Here is a 16,607-nt window from a genome sequence, read left to right as displayed (position 1 = left end):
TCGGAAAGACAGATAAAATGTTATGTTTTTTTTTCGGCAAGCTTGTCAATCAAAGCGGGTGACATCAGAGGCTCAAAGCGGCCAAGTTGCTCAAATGATAATTTGTCCAATTGTTGATTTTTAGCGCTGAACATCTCTATCTCTGACACGACACGCGTGAAGCTAAACGATTTTTCTAAGATTTCTGGGAAATTTGGTGGCTGTTTTTAGTTTTCTGTAATTTATTCGGGTCTCTTATCCAAGCCCTATAAATTATGCCAAGGCCAGCAAATTAATTCTGAATAGTTTTGCCATAGTAACCGAAAAAGTTATATTGGACGATATATGGTGATCTTTTCAGGGCATCATCCTCTTGCAAGTATTTTCGATAAACACATCTGATTGATTTATGGTCCCCCTAAAAAAACCGATGTCTCTATATTCAGAGGAGTCCAACCTCTGATTTTTGCTGTTATTCAGCAGAAATTCTTCAGGTTTTGTTATATGTTGGAGTTTGGAATTTTCTTTCTTTTCTGGTTATATCCATGTTACCTTACCACACCCCTCTTTCCCACCCCTACGATAAAGTTGTCCAGTAGTACATTAGACAAACAAAAGTTGGAATTAAGTAGCGTAGTTCGGTAATCATTCCAACAGCTAACAATTGCGTATCCGTGAGCTAACTAGAAATTGTTACTAACGCTGTTATGAGATTTCTTTAATAAATTAAATCGTTCTTTTTGAAACTATTGACAATTTAAACCGGCATGTTTCAAAACAATTAACGTTTAACAATTAACGTTTTAAAAACAATTTTTTATAAAATTACAGCAATCCAATTAGTATCAGGGGCTGAGCTTCGCTATGTTTAAAAGATATGTTTTTCAATTTATTTTGCAAAAAAACTTTATTTTCGTTTTATTTTATTCGGCAAACCTTTTTGCATATTTGTACCTACAAATTATTTAATACTATAAACAGACACTCATCTTCAGATAAATTCATTATAACTATTCCAAGCATTTGTGACGTCATTGCCATATATGTTTGTTTTCTAGAATTAGGCCCTAAACGAGTCTTTCCAAAGTCGTGACCTATCTAGATCATTTTATCATACCGGAAGTTGTAAAATAATTTTAGTTTCATTTAATATTACTCATCAAACCTTTTTGGATATTTGTACTAATAAATTATTTTTTACCATCGACAATCAAATTAAATTTTAGTCTGCTTTTTCAAATATTTAGCACAGACGCTCATCTTCTGCAAAATCTATTGTAACTATTCTAAGCAGAGGCACCATTTGGGCCAAATCTTGGGGTGGGCATGAACTCCATTTTGGGCCCCCCCCCCAACTTTCACGTAAGTAAAAATGCGACTTTTGGCAGCACATCGATCGAATATTCTAAGTAAAAACTCATTTTCAGCACCCGTGTGTTGCATGGGTACTGTAACCCTATGTGGAACTCAGCCACACTGACCTCTAAGAATAATTATAACATCAAAGATCATAATCAACAATTTTAAGTGATTAAAAGCTGGCCTTCCTCCGTGAGAAACTTTCTTATTTAAGTAAACAATACGTCGGTGAAAGTAATAGACGTGCAGTAATTTCAAATCAATTGGACAGAATGGATTATGTTGGACATAATGGATTATTATGGCCGGCAAAGGGCCCTTTGTGGTGGAAGCTTGGGCCCCCCTGAAAAATCTGGGGTGGGCATTTGCCCACCCCTGACCCCCCCAAATGGCGCCTCTGATTCTAAGCATTTGTGAAGTCATTCATATGAATTTTTTTCCAAAATTAAGGCCCTATCTTAAGGGCTAACATATAAAATGTTAGCCCTATCTTAGTGTTAGCCCTATCTTAAATGTTAAAGCCCTATCTTAAATGTATCTTAAAATGTTAGCCCTATCTTAAATGTTAGCTCTATTATAATGTTACCTAAGGGCTAACATATAAAATGTTAACCCTATCTTGATCGTTTTTTCATATCGTTTTTGGAAATACCTGGAAGTTTGCAATTCTTCAGAAAAATTATAGTGCTGTTTTCGAGAAATAAATAAATAAATGAATAATACCTTTAATAATACCTTAAATAAAATAAATAAATGAATGTAAGTATATACATACATTTGTTGCTCGTTAAACACGAAAAGATTCTAGTGTGCTCATACTAAGTTTTAGCAAAAAATGGACAAAATCAGTTTCAAAGCCTAGTAGATAGGGTTAACGCCAATAGGTTACCGCATCAACGTAGGTCGTATCTCAGAAATTATGAATACAAATGATACAAATGAATACAGATACATTGATACTTGATACAAATGATACATTTGTGATACATTGATACATTTGTGATACATTTGATACATTTGTGATACATTGATACATTTATGGAAAATGATACAAATGAATACAGAAATTTTGACTGCTAGATACTGTTGTGCATAAAGCAGAATGTCTAGTTTCTACGACAGGGAATCTGTGGCTGCAGATATTTTTTACATTTAGCAAAAGAACTTGACTGATGACCTACAAATATCTACAAATATAGGCTAGCTTTGTAGACTACGTTGAATTTTTAACCAAGTGGTTATGTTTATCATTTCCCGCTCAATTAGTACATTTCTGAAATTTGTTAGATATTAATTTTGTGAGATAGAACTTCCGTTTTCACAAGTTAACGGATAACTTAAATTTGTTTTTAAAACATAATTTTGCTTTGGGAAATTGCTGTTTTGCGAAGAAATTATTTGTCCATTCTTTTTTGGAAACCTTACGTATAATAGCCTATGTTTTTGGGCAAATAATTTGTTTAAGACCCATTTGCATACCATTTGCGTGTTCAATTCAACATATTCTATTTAGTAGGATAGTGGCTTTATATCTATAGGCTAACTGGGTTGTGACGAAAGGCAAATTTTACAAATAGAACGAAAAAATTTGATCTTTCTTTAAAGGAATGAATAAGAAAAAGATTTAAAAAAGGACACGTCAGTGGTATCCATGCAGACTTTTTTTTCTTGCTTTTCAAGGTGGGGGGCTTCAACTTTCCTGCATGGGTTTTGACAATGGCGTTATCCATTATGCAGCTTCCATATCGATTTGACACCACCGTCGAAGGGTTTCAGGCTATGTTTTGAAATTCCCATAAATTTTTTTCGCAATACCGTTTACCATACAGATTACCATTAACCATGAAGATTATCATTTACCATAAATATTACCATTGAGATTACCATCTACCATAAAGATTACCATTTCCCGTCAAGATTACTATTTATCATTAAGATTACCATTTACCATAAATATTACCATTAAGATTGCCATTTACCACTAAGATTATCATTTACAATAAATATTACCATTAAGATTGCCATTTACCATAAAGATTACTGTTTCTCCTCAATATTATTATTTACCATTAAGATTACCATTCACCATCAAGATTACCGTTTACTATTAAAATTACAGTTAAGATTACCATTTACCTTTAAGATTAATTGAAATCATAGTTACCATTCCTAAATTAGGTTTCAGTTGCAATTTTTCTCGTTTGATAAAACAAAATGTGTTTTTAAATTTTTACTTACTATGGGCCGTAATTCGGTCTTTATTTCTGCAACCTAGTAAAGACTTAAAATTCAATTTTTCCATAGAGGAATTATGTATTGTCATTTACTTATTTGTCTGCGGCGCAAGAAAGTGTGTTTTAATTACATGGCAAGTACTTATGGTGGATGGTGAGGGAACGAGTGTCGTGGAGGGAATTTTATAAATTCATTCACTAGAGTTGCTGAACTCGTTTTTTACGAATTTCTGTTTGTTTAGATTAAGAAAAAAAGGAGCTGTTTATACGTAAATGAGGTCGCTGAAGCAAGGATGCTAGGACGGTTTAAAATTTTCTTTAGTTTTAATGGTAGTATTTTAATATAAGTTCCTTTTATATTTTCATTTGTAATATACTGAATACGACCCTTAGACATAAGGTTGAACTCTTCATTTTAAGTTTGGAATTTCACTGTCTTACGGAAAAATTCCCTTTTGCTCTACTTGTTATTTGTTGTTTATGAGCTTTTTTATATTTACAAACCTGTTTTAATGTTATTTTCCAGAGAAAACCAACAAATTTGAAATTGGCCGCAGACAAAATGAGAAGAAGAAGAAGAAGTCATCTTCAATGACCTCATACTCTCCTAGCTTAAAAGAACTGAGTGTGCAACTGATGCGAGTTAATGAAGAACTTGATGAGATATCGAGCAATAGTGTCCTTCAAAAAGATAACAAAAAGAAAGGTATGGTACTGGCACCTACGCAGGTGGGGGGGGGGGGCGCAGACAAAATGAAAAGAAGAAGAAGAAGTCATCTTCAATGACCTCATACTTTCCTAGCTTAAAAGTACTGAGTGTGCAACTGATGCGAGTTAATAAAGAACTTGATGAGATATTGAGCAATAGTGTCCTAAAAAAGATAACAAAAAGAAAGGTAAGGTACTGGCACCTACGCAGATGGGGGGGGGGGGGGGTTCCGGACCTGCCCCCCTTGAAATCTCACGATTTTTTATTATTTTCCCATACTTTTCTGATATTTCTCACAGAATAAGGGATTTGAAGGGTTTGGTCCTCCCCTGAAAAAAATTTCTGAATACGTGCCTGGTAAGGTATTGTATAAGAGTCTTAAAGTACCAAGGACATTGAAAATAAAACCTGTTTGTTTCAATTGGTTTATGGGAAACTTACTCAACTATGTGCATCTTAAAAAAGACCTTCTATGTGAAAAAAGGAAAAAATAGAAAAAAGACCTTATAGGAAGAAAAAAAAAAATAGGAAATGACCATTTTTTATTTTTTAATGAAAAAAAGACCTTCATATGCTGTTAGGCAGTTTCTGGCCGTAGTGGGCGCGAAATAAAAACAAGGAAATTAAAAAAAAATTAAAAAAAGCTGATTTCCATGGCAAATTAACAAAAAATAGGTGAAAAACGTGTGACACAAATGAGCTAAATAAGCTTTAACGGTTTTTTTTGAAGGTAGTTTTCTGAGAACTAGCAGATTTTTGAAGTTTGAATTTTTACTGGACGAATATGTTTACAAATTTAACTAAATAGTTTTGATTATTTATTTTCACGCATCAGCTTGGTAACTTTAAAATAATTTTGTAAACCACATTCACCAGACATCACAAAAAAAAGACAAGAAAATCCAGTATGGGTTTTTTTTTAAGGCAAACAATAATACTGGATGAAAACAAAACGGATATTTCGAAAGAACAACCGCTTCTCTTCTTCAGCGCTACAAGAAAAAGTTAGAAGAAAACACGTTCGCACTGTGTGAACAAATATGTGTGCGAAACAAACCGAATAAAAAAAAACATAACATAAAACAAACCTAGAAACCAGAGAACACGGAGAAACCATAAAAAATAACAAACATAGAATGAAAAATTAGAAGAATTAAAAATTTAAAAGCCAAATTCCTAATTCTAAAATCGTGCCACATCCGTAAAATCTCGCTAAATGTTGTACCGTACTGAAAACATCATAATTTTGAAACAGCTAAACAAAAAATCTTAGAAAATGGTAGTATTCAGGTATGAATAGACTAAGAGACCAGCCCTAGTGATTTATCACTTTTTCTAGTGATTTTTATATTGCCTACCACAGTCTCTAAATCAGCACCTAATTCACTATACTATTAAAAAAATCACTAAATCAACCAAAAAATCAATGTATTTTATTAGATAGAATGTGTGTTAGCTCTCTTAAAAGGAAGTTCAATAGATACACTTCTAAGGAGGAAAAATTGGTAAATGATTGACTAGTGGCCCGTCAGGCCCTAAGGTTTCAGCGGCGGGGTGCCGTAAAAAAGGGGATAAAAAAGAGTATGATATTGTCAAGTCCTAATGGAAGATCAGTTAAATGCATTGGTAAGTCTGATAAAATATCGATGAGATAAATGAAAACATCCTTCAAAAGATAAAAAAAAAGTTAAAACTAAACACTAGCAAGTCTTTAAAAAATGAGGTAAAAAATGGTAAATCTGGCGAAATATCGATGAGATAAATGAAGTGCTTAACGAGATGTTGTCTTAAAAAGAGATACAACAAAATATTTTTAAGTTTTAAAAGAAATAAATTAAAATATTTATCCTTAAAATTCTTTAAAATAAAGTTCAAATGTCGTTAAGACTGAAAAAATAAAATAAAATATTTAGCCTTAAAAGTCTTTAAAATAAAGTTTACATATTAGTAAAACTGAAAAAAAAGGTAAAATATTCGGCCTTAAAAATCTTTAAAATAAAGTTTTAAAAGTTGATAAGACTTAGAAAAAGTAAAACATTAAGCCTGAAAAGTCTTTAAAATAAAATTTAAATATTGGTGAGACTGAAAAAAGGTAAAATATTGAGTTTTGTTGAAAAATGGCAAAGTTGATAATTCTTAAAGCTAAACTTTAAATATTGGCAAGTCTTTTAAAAAAACTAAGCTATTTAAGCCTTAACGAAAGCAATTAAAATATTTGTGTCTTGAAAATAAAATTTAAGTCAAGAAGCTAAAGTTAAAAAATTGAAATATTATGGAGTCTTAAAAAAGTTAAAATAAAGGAAAGAGCGGTAGAATATGTATAATAATAACCTTGATTTTCCTGCCGCCAATAACTACTATCCCGAAATCAACCTCATGACAAATTCTAGCGGTCTCCACAAATTCTACCGTTCTTTCCTTTATCTTAACTTTTTTTTTTAAACTTCATAATATTTCAATTTTTTAACTTTAATTTCTTGACTTAAATTTTGTTTTCAAGACTCACAAATATTTTAACTGTTTTCGTTAAGGTTTAATTACCTTAGTTTTTAAAAAAGACTTGGCGACATTTCATCTTTCCTTTAAAGACATTTTAGCTCAATATTAAAGAGTACAATTAATAATATTATGACTTAAATGGACTGTAAACCTATTTCTTACACCTCCTTACTATTCACTCACAGGTTTATTTCTGGATGTTTTACATTAATGACTCAATAATAGTATAATTAATTAGTAAATTGGCAATTTAATTAGTAATTGACAAAAGAGTAAAATTGATAATACTATAAAAAGGGCATTTGGAAGTTTCACCCCCTCTGGCCTTTTTCAAAAATTGTCAACCATGATTTTCCTCCCGCCAATAATTGCTAACCCCAAATCAACCTCATGACAAATTCTAGCTATCTCCGCATATTCTACCGTTCTTTCCTCTATATTAATTTTTTTTAAGACTTCATAATATTTCATTTTTTAAGAATCACCAATGCTTAGATTTTATTTTCATGACTCGCATATATTTTAACTACTTTTATTAAGGCTTAATTACCTTAGTTTTTAAAAAGATTTGGCGATATTTAAACTTTACTTTAAAGACATTTAAAGCTCAATATTAAAGAGTAAAATTAATAATATTATGACTTTAATGGACTGTAAACCTGTTTCTTACACCTCCTTACAATTACAATCACAGTCAATTACCTTCTTACAATCACAGGCTTATTTCTGATGTTACATTAGTGACTCAATAATAGTATATTAATTAGTAATTCGGCAATTTAATTAGTAATCAACAAGAGAGTAAAATTAATAATACTATAAACAGGGCGTTTGAATAACCGAAAAAACTTCTGTTTGAATAAATAAGTGCCAATTTGAATAAATTTGCCTCCTTGTCTCTTGTGATCCGTCCATTGCTTTTTCTTCGACTGCCTTAGTTATAATATTATCAATTTTAGTTTTCTATTAATTACTAAATAAATTTCCGATTTACTATTATTAGATTATTAATCAAACATCAGAAGTGAACCTGTGAGTGAATAGTAAGGAGGAGCAAGAAACAGGTTTACAATCCATTAACGATATAGTGATATTAATTGTACTTTTATTAATTACTAACTCATTTGCCAATTTACTCATTATTTTACTATTATTAATTTAACATTAGAAGTAAACCTATGAGTGCCTGCAATTACTGTCATTCAGGCATTTGATTTGGTTATAACTTGGAAATTATTTACCCTATGGAAACTTGTTAGAATAGGTCCTCTATTTACTGTACGTTTACTCTACGGAGAATAGGTCCAGCGGAAGTTAGAACTGAAATAAATTTGCGTGTTGATAATGAAACTGAAATTAGGCCTGTGATCTCTTTTTGTAATTAATCTTATCGACAAAGCAAAAAGGATCGATACCTCCGCTACGGAGACTATTGGTCAGCATGCGAAAAAAAATTCATTTTTAGCATTTTAATTTCAGTTTGTCCTTCTGTACACGACGCAGGCTTTTACTTTGTTGTTTTATCAAGTAATAAAAAATAAAGTCAAAAATTTATCCTAAATTGTATTATATGGAGGATTACGTAAAAACGGCCTATGCATTATGTCATAAATATTTTAATTAAGATCTCAAACATAGTTATTTTCCCTCTTAAATAGAGGTGATGCGGCTTTAGATTTCTACTTTAATTACATTTAGTTTAGCTATTTGAATTATTAGATAATTTTAGTCAGTTGGAACCTTGTCTCTGTGGGTTTTTTTATGGTTAATTTGAAGTAGTAGAAGTAGTAGAACAATTTTATTAGAAATAAACATTTCTTAATCAATAGCACAACATAAGCGAAGCTTGTGATGCTATGCTAATTCAAAGAAAATATGGAAATAAGCAAATATGGAGAATGAGACCATATACCGAAATCAACAAAAAAACAAAAAACAAACATAAACAATACATTACCTTGCGTGACCCCAAGACAACAAAAATAACAAACAAAAAAATACGTAAATATTACAAATGAATAACCTATGAAAATTTATTTTAGTTAATCTGTTTCAAAAGTATACCTACCGAGCAACTCCACACGTAAATCAGACTTAAACTGGCCAAGGTTACCAATTTCCTTAATATCTATACTCAGTTTATTCCAAAGTTTTGAAGCTCTGTAAATAAGTGAAAAAGAAGACCTACTTGAAACTAATCGAGGAACCTCAGTATTACCTCGTATCCGAGCAATGTGGTGGTGAACATCAGACCTCTCACAAAATATTCCTGTAAAACAATCAGGAAGGCTTTCACTGTAATACTTATATAAAAATCAACTTATAAAAATCACGTAATCCAGCTGCAGGCATTATATTTAAATCTCTATACACCGACCTCAAAGACTCCTGGTTCCCAACACCACAGAAAACTCGGATAGCATTATTCTGGATCACACGGATTGGACGAACTATCGAAGGGAAAGTACCAAGCCAAATCGACGAGCAATACAAAATGTAAGGGTGAATCAGGGAATAGTATAACAATCGTAGAACATTTGGGGGGAAAATATGTTTTAATTTGCGCATGATACCTAAGTTACGTGACAATATTTTCGAAAGTGACTTCACATGATCTTTAAATGATAGGGTTTCATCAACATTGATTCCGAGTTATTTGGTGAATCTTGTTCGTTTAATAATTCCCCGCTCTAAAATCATTTCCGTAAACCGAGGGTAAAAATTTGGAGATCGAGAGAAAATAACAAGATTTGACTTATCTATATTCAGGTCAAGGTGGTTTATTTTAAGCCATGTACATATCCTGCTCATTGCTGCATTTATTGTTGACAAAAGCAGTTGTTCTGTAGGGGCAACACACACCAAGGTTGTATCATCAGCAAATAAGGGCATAGTAACCTGGGTCTTAATCAGACCGTTGTCTACAAAGTCGTCAATGCCGGGCAGAGCTTTCACAACACGCGGCAGATCATTAATAAAAATTAAAAACAGAGTCGGACCCAGTACGGATCCTTGGGGAACCCCCCAATTAACAACATTTTTACTAGACAAAAATCCTTGTAAATTGACGTACTGTTGTCTATTTTGAAGATAACTGCAAAGCAAACCCAATGTAGCACCCCTTAATCCATAAAATTTACATTTTTTCAATAATATTCGGTGGTCAACAGTGTCAAACTGAATCGAAGATTCAGTTTTTTTTTTGCTAGCAGTCATAATTGAAAAGTAGTAACCTTTTGAAGTTTTTTTTTCTTTGACTTAGGCTCAAACAGTCGAAACGTTCAAAAATTTTATCTGAAAATATATTTTAGTCAGGATTTAAATTATAATAATTCTTCCCATAATGATGAGATAACTTAGAATTCCATCTTTAAAACAGTGCGTTGATCAGTAAAAATAAACCGTTAAGTAAATAAAAAAAGAGAAAAAATTAGCTAGTTTGAAAAGCGGTGGTGGAATTTCTTATGATGAATTTAAAGATCTAGTCACACTTTTTTTTTAGCCTACACAGTTGAAAATCTTCTTGAAGTTATTTGTTTGTTATTTGGTTTGAGACAACAGAAATCAAGAGGTCATTGCAGAAAAATAGGTCCTATATCTTTGAATTCAGCATTCAAAACTACATTGTATAAATTTCTCTAACACAGGATTTTTTTTTCTGAAACATCTAAAGTTGGTAAAAAGTTTAATCCCGCACACATAGTGAAATGATATCTATTTCTTAAAAAAAAAGTCAGTTGGAAAAATGTTGTTGCAATTGTTTATTCTAAATTCAAGAATATAATCACACTTGGCTTAGCATGCACAGTTGAAAAGTTTTTGTGGATTTTTCGTTCGATATTTGGCTTGAAACGATAAAATTCAAAAGATCATTTCCGAAAAATCACGGGTTATTTATGAAGTGTGATACGTGGTGACGTTTGATATATGTGTGATAAGTGTGATGTATGACGGGATGTATATACGGGTTATATATGATGAAGTGTTCTGATATATAATAAAACACCGATATATTTTTGAATTTAACAATCATAGCTACATTGTACAATTTCTTTAATATGTCTTTTTTGAAACATGTAAGAGGTAGAAAAGCTTGTAACCACGCAAAAACTGCGAAATGAAATTTTCTTTGTTTCAATGTAAACCTTCTTATTACAATCGTATTAGGAATAGGTAGGCTAGTCCACTTATCAAAAGAGGTTTTGTTTATCGCCATAATACTAGGATAATAATGCATTATTGCAACAAAAATACAAATTCTATTCCATTTTTGAATTCTGACTTATTTCTATTGTCTCAAATTTGATTGTTTATGTCAAAACTTAAAAACTTTTTTATGTGTCTTTAAAAACGTCAAAGTTTGACCAGTACATGTATCAAAAATCATTTTTTTTGTATATTCAGGATGTTCCAAAGAGGATTTGTCTGTTCTTGGTGACCGTATGATTGACTGGTTTAACGTCGTCATGAGTTCTGCAAAGAAGGAAAGAGCCGCCAAAAGAAATAGAAAGAGTAAAGGTAAAATTTTGCAGTATCTTGCCTGACAAACCTTTAATCTAGCTCTAGTATGGGTCGAATTTTACTTCGACAGTGGGGTTTCTATCCCCCCCCCCCGGAAAAAATGTCTTAATATAAACACATATTCTGTTCATTTTTGTTTCAGATCAAAGTATATGACAGTAAATACGGTGTTTTCTGCTCTATTACTCCCATGTATAATTATTTTATTTCTGTGTTTTAAACACAATATTATTGTGTTTCGTTCAATGCTCGAAGTGGGATAGTCTAGATAATCTCAAAAGTTTGATTTTTATTACAAAATTGAAAGCCACATCATTATATATGGGAAGGATACACTATTTTATTTGATGGAACTACTGATTTGGGGCACAGGAGTAGATATTTAGCTCCAAGTTCGAGTTCTTTTTAGCCGGAATTAACGACGGCCAATGAAAAACCTATACTCGTGTGAGCAAATGTTGGGCTCACTTCTGTTTAAGATGAGTGTCGAAAGTTCGCTCCTTTGACGTGCTTTTGGCCTATCTTTAAACCGGTCCTCTGACATATCTTTAAAATAAATAAATTGTCCCTGCTTATGCGCTGGTAAAATGCACTGTTTTTGCAAATTTTGGTTTAGATGCCGGATTCCGCGTCTAGAAAATGAAAAAAACGTCTGTATAAGTGAATATTAAGTGTTTTTTTTTGTCTCTGGATCAGAGCCGTAAAGCTTGCTTCTTTGGCTAGCAATTTATATCTAAGAATGTATATGAGCAATTTTCAGTTCAATTTATTTCGGATCAGATTTCAAAAGTTCGCTCCTTTGACGTGCTTTTGGCCTATCTTTAAACCGGTCCTCTGACATATCTTTAAAATAAATAACTTGTCCCTGCTTATGCGCTGGTAAAATGCACTGTTTTTGCAAATTTTGGTTTAGATGCCGGATTCCCCGTCTAGAAAATGAAAAAAAACGTCTGTATGAGTGAATATTAAGTTTTTTTTTGTCTCTGGATCAGAGCCGTAAAGCTTGCTTCTTTGGCTGGCAATTTATATCTAAGAATGTATATGAGCAATTTTCAGTTCAATTTATTTCGGATCAGATTTCAAAAGTTCGCTCCTTTGACTGGCATATTATATTTAAAATAAATAACTACTCCCTGTTAATGCACTGGTTAAATGTACCATTTGTACCATATACCACAAAATGTATATATATATATATATATATATATATATATATATATATATATATATATATATATATATATATATATATATATATATATATATATATATATATATATATATATATATCTTTAAAAAAATGCCTAATGTGTTCAGATAGGACATTGAGAAGGATTTCAGAGGGTTTCGCTAAATTAGACAGACCACCGGGATTTTGCGCAGCCTCGTCGCTTGGCTGTTTTCGCCCGACAACTTAACTGTCTTCTGTCATTCCCTGTTGTTATTATTAGAGAGAATAATATGACGATGACGTAGAAATTTTATTTTTATTTTTATTATTATCGAGTGATAGGAGGGTTGCCATTTCGTGTGAACTGTTGGTGAATTGATTTCTATTCCTTATAGATTTATATTTATGTGTTGTTTAGTATGTATATGCAAGGTTTTAACATTATTTATTATTATGTGTATTTCCCCAAATAACGGGCCATTGGGCCATTTGGGGATTGTTTTTTGTTGTTGTTATTTTACGGAAATAAATGGAACTTGAAATTGAGTCGTAGGAGGAGCAAAAACAGAAACTATTGCGTAGACTGCTATCTACCGTTCAGTTTCTTGGAGGGTTGATCTTGCGTAGAAAAGGTGGTAAAATTAGTAATTTTAGCTGCAAAAAATTCGAATTAATAGATCCCGAATAATCTGTACGAATTGGTATATCTTGACATTTAATAGGATCGCTACTGTCTTTTAGCAAAGGGTACATGCTTGTCTAATTTTTTATTTTATATTACTTATTAACAAAAGACTGACACAACCGCATCCCCTCCAAATGTCAGGGCTTGATGCGAAGGAGGGATAATCAAATAAATCCACAAAAAAATACTTTAACCTCAGAAGGGTTAAAAAAATATATATATAATTACGACACCACGTTCCCTGCTACCACTAATTTAATACTCAACACTCAACTCTTTCATTAATACACAGCAATAAAAAATTGAAGGAGTTGTACATATATTGAAGAATCGATTGATTAGAACTTCATTAGATTGTTTCTCGTTTGTCTATTGGGACAAATATTTAACTAGGAAAATAGAACTACCTATTTAGTGTTTGGTTTTGGTCACCCAAATTTGAGTTTAAGACGTAATAGTCCTAGGCAGGCATGTACACAGATGTTTTTTTTTTTGTGGGGGGAAGGATGATAGAGAAAAATCGATAAGCATTGGGCGAATATTTATGTTCAAATGACATTTTAATTGGGGGTAATTAGCTCCTTGAGTTAGGTTTTCTACTAGTCAGAAAAACACCAATACTGCTTTGTTTTTCTTTTTTTTAAGTTTTTTTTTCTTTTTTTTGCAATGTGAATTAACCAACTTGATTAAACTTTCCCGGTGACGCGGAGAGCAAAAGCCGAGTGTATATTACTCCACAACAAACATCTTATGCCAAAACTCATTCTTAGATGTGATATTGTGAGGTATTAGAAATTTTGTTTTAACTGGTCTCAAGAGGAAATAAATGCCGCTTGTAGATTAGCTTGAAAGAGTCCTTCCATTTCTCATCATTAGTTATTTATAATTTTTTCCAAATTATTTTTTCCCAATATAGCCTGCCATATTATAATTATCGAAGAGCTTAATTTGCAATAAAGCATGCACGTGGAAGGTAGGTCGGGAAAGCCTCCCAGTACAAGTCCCAAACAATTCTATTGCGAATGTCCCAAATGAAACGTTACTGTGTTTACCTACAGGGAGTTATGTATATTACTCTTTAAATGCTCTTATTTTTTTAAGACCCAGTAACTTATTTTGTTCTTTAAAATGTTTAAAGCAGGCTATCATTATCATTATTACCCGCCACAAAAAAACTTAAGTGACGGATTATACATAAGAACAGATAGAAGAAAGGATAAGCAATTAAGCTAGACATTTTGGAATCGTCCTAGTTCACACGACCGTATCCAGGGGAAGTGGGTATGGAGTTTTAACTCCGAAATCTCGATATTTTTTCCATATTACTTATATTTTCTATTTAATTTTCTTTTTTTAGTTTCTTCTATGTTGTCCCCCTACCCCAGTAAAATACTATTGTACATACATGCATGATGTAACACACAAAATTGTGTCTCCCTGAGCAATAAAATTATATTATAAATATGTGCCTCGTGTCACGCCATAGTATATTTGGTTCATACCAAAATACGCAGAAAGATATTGCAAGAATAATGTGTATAGACGCTAACTCAAAAAGCTTCTTTTGAATGACTAGAAACTTGATTAAATAAAAAAAAACAAGTTTTTATGGCATTTGGCATTAACCAAGTGCCATATAGCGATCGCAGATTCTGTTGGTCTGTCGGTCAAGGTTTTGCTAGTTTAAGCACTTCCAGATAAGGTAGGACGATGAAATTTGGCAGGTATATCAGGGACCAGACCAGATTAAATTAAAAATAGTCGTTTCCCCGATTCGACCATTTGGGGGGGGGGGGAGTGGGGGCCGGTTAATTCAGAAAAATAGAAAAAATGAGGTATTTTTAACTTACGAAGGGGTGATCGAATATTAATGAAATTTGATGTTTAGAAGGGTATCGCGTCTCATAGTTCATATTTTAAAGCTTGGTGGGAAAAATAAGCATAAGTCCTAGATACGGGATTTACAAAACTGGAACAGATCCGCTCTCTTTGGGGGAATTGGGGGGAAGGGTTAATTCTGAAAAGTCAGAAAAAATAAGGCATTTTTAACTCACGAAGGAGTGATCGGATCTTAATGAAATTTCAATTTAGAAAGACCTCGTAACTCAGATCTCTTATTTTGAATCCTGACCGGATCCGGTGTCATTGGGGGGAGCTGGGGAGGGGGAACCGGAAATCTTGGAAAAGACTTAGAGTGGAGAGATCAGGATGAAACTTGACGGGAAGAATAAGCACAAGTCCAAGATACGTGGTTGACATAACCGGACAAAGATCCACTCTCTTTGGGGGTGTTGGGGGGAGGAGTTAATTCTGAAAAATCAGAAAAAATGAGATATTTGTAACTTACTAATGGTTGATCAGATCCTCATGAAATTTGATATTTAGAAGAATCTTGTGCTTCAGATCTCTTATTCTAAATTCTGACTAGATCCGATGACATTGGGGGGAGTTGGAGGGGAAACTGGAAATCTTGGAAAACGCGAAAATTGAGGTATCTTTATCTTATGAATGGGGGGTCGGATTTTAATGAAACTTGATATATAGAAAGCTTTTATGTCTCAGATGCTCCATTTTTATTTCGAATCGAATCCAGGGACATACGAGTGGGTGATCGGTTCTTAATGAATTTTGATATTTAGAAGGACCTCGTGTCTTGGAGCTCTTAATTTGATAGGGGATTGGAGGAGGGAAACAGAAATCTTGGAAACCGGAAATCTAGGAAAAAGCTTAGAGTGGAGATATCGGGATGAAACTTGATGGGAAGAATAAGCACAAGTTCTAGATACGTGATTGACATAATTGGAACGGATCCCCTCTCTCTGGGGGAGTTGGGGGGGCGTTAATTCGGAAAAATTTGAAAAACTGAGGTACTTGAACTTAAGAACGGGTGAACAGATCTTGATGAAATTTGATATTTAGAAGGAGCTCATGTCTCAGAGTTTTTATTTTAAGTCCCGACCAGATCTATTTACATTGGGGGTATTGAACGGGGAAACTGGAAATCTTGGAAGACGCTTAGAGTGGAGAGATCAGTATGAAACTTGTTGGGTAGAATAAGCAAATGTATTAGATACGTGACGATGAAGATCGGTAGGCGTGTCAGGGGCCTGCGCAAATTGACCTGATAAAGTCGTTTTCCCCTTTTCAACCATCTGGAGGGCTGAAGGGAGAGGAAAAATTAGAAAAATGAGATATTTTAACTTATGAGTGGGTGATCGGATCTTAATGAATTTTGATATTTAGAAGGACCTCGTGTCTCAGAGGTCTTATTTTAAATCCCGACCCGCATTAAGCCTCTGATTTTCCTTTTAAATCAATCTATTGATTCTTAGAATTTTGCTAGAGCTCATGCCTTATGAGCTCTTGGCTCTTCCGGGCTCGTCACAAGTACCATATGAGCTCTTAGCTCTTTTTTTACCTGCAAGTAAGGAGCGAAATCAAAACCTAAAA

The 16,607-nt window shown here is 32.9% G+C and overlaps 1 protein-coding gene across 2 annotated transcripts in view; it reads left to right on the top strand.

Moving 5' to 3' along the window:
• The window catches only part of LOC136036472 (proteoglycan Cow-like), a 77,446-nt gene that overhangs the window by 43,286 nt on the left and 17,553 nt on the right, over positions 1-16,607 (top strand). For both annotated transcript variants that reach the window (XM_065718732.1, XM_065718731.1), the window contains 2 exons: positions 4,099-4,278; positions 11,185-11,298. In XM_065718732.1, coding sequence (XP_065574804.1) covers positions 4,099-4,278; positions 11,185-11,298 — 294 coding nt within the window. The remainder of the gene's footprint in view (positions 1-4,098; positions 4,279-11,184; positions 11,299-16,607) is intronic.

The sequence above is a fragment of the Artemia franciscana genome, chromosome 15, assembly GCF_032884065.1.
Source record: "Artemia franciscana chromosome 15, ASM3288406v1, whole genome shotgun sequence".
NCBI classification, from domain to species: domain Eukaryota; kingdom Metazoa; phylum Arthropoda; class Branchiopoda; order Anostraca; family Artemiidae; genus Artemia; species Artemia franciscana.
The sequence above is the reverse complement of the archived record's forward strand: the minus strand, read 5'-3'. Positions and strand labels throughout refer to the sequence as shown.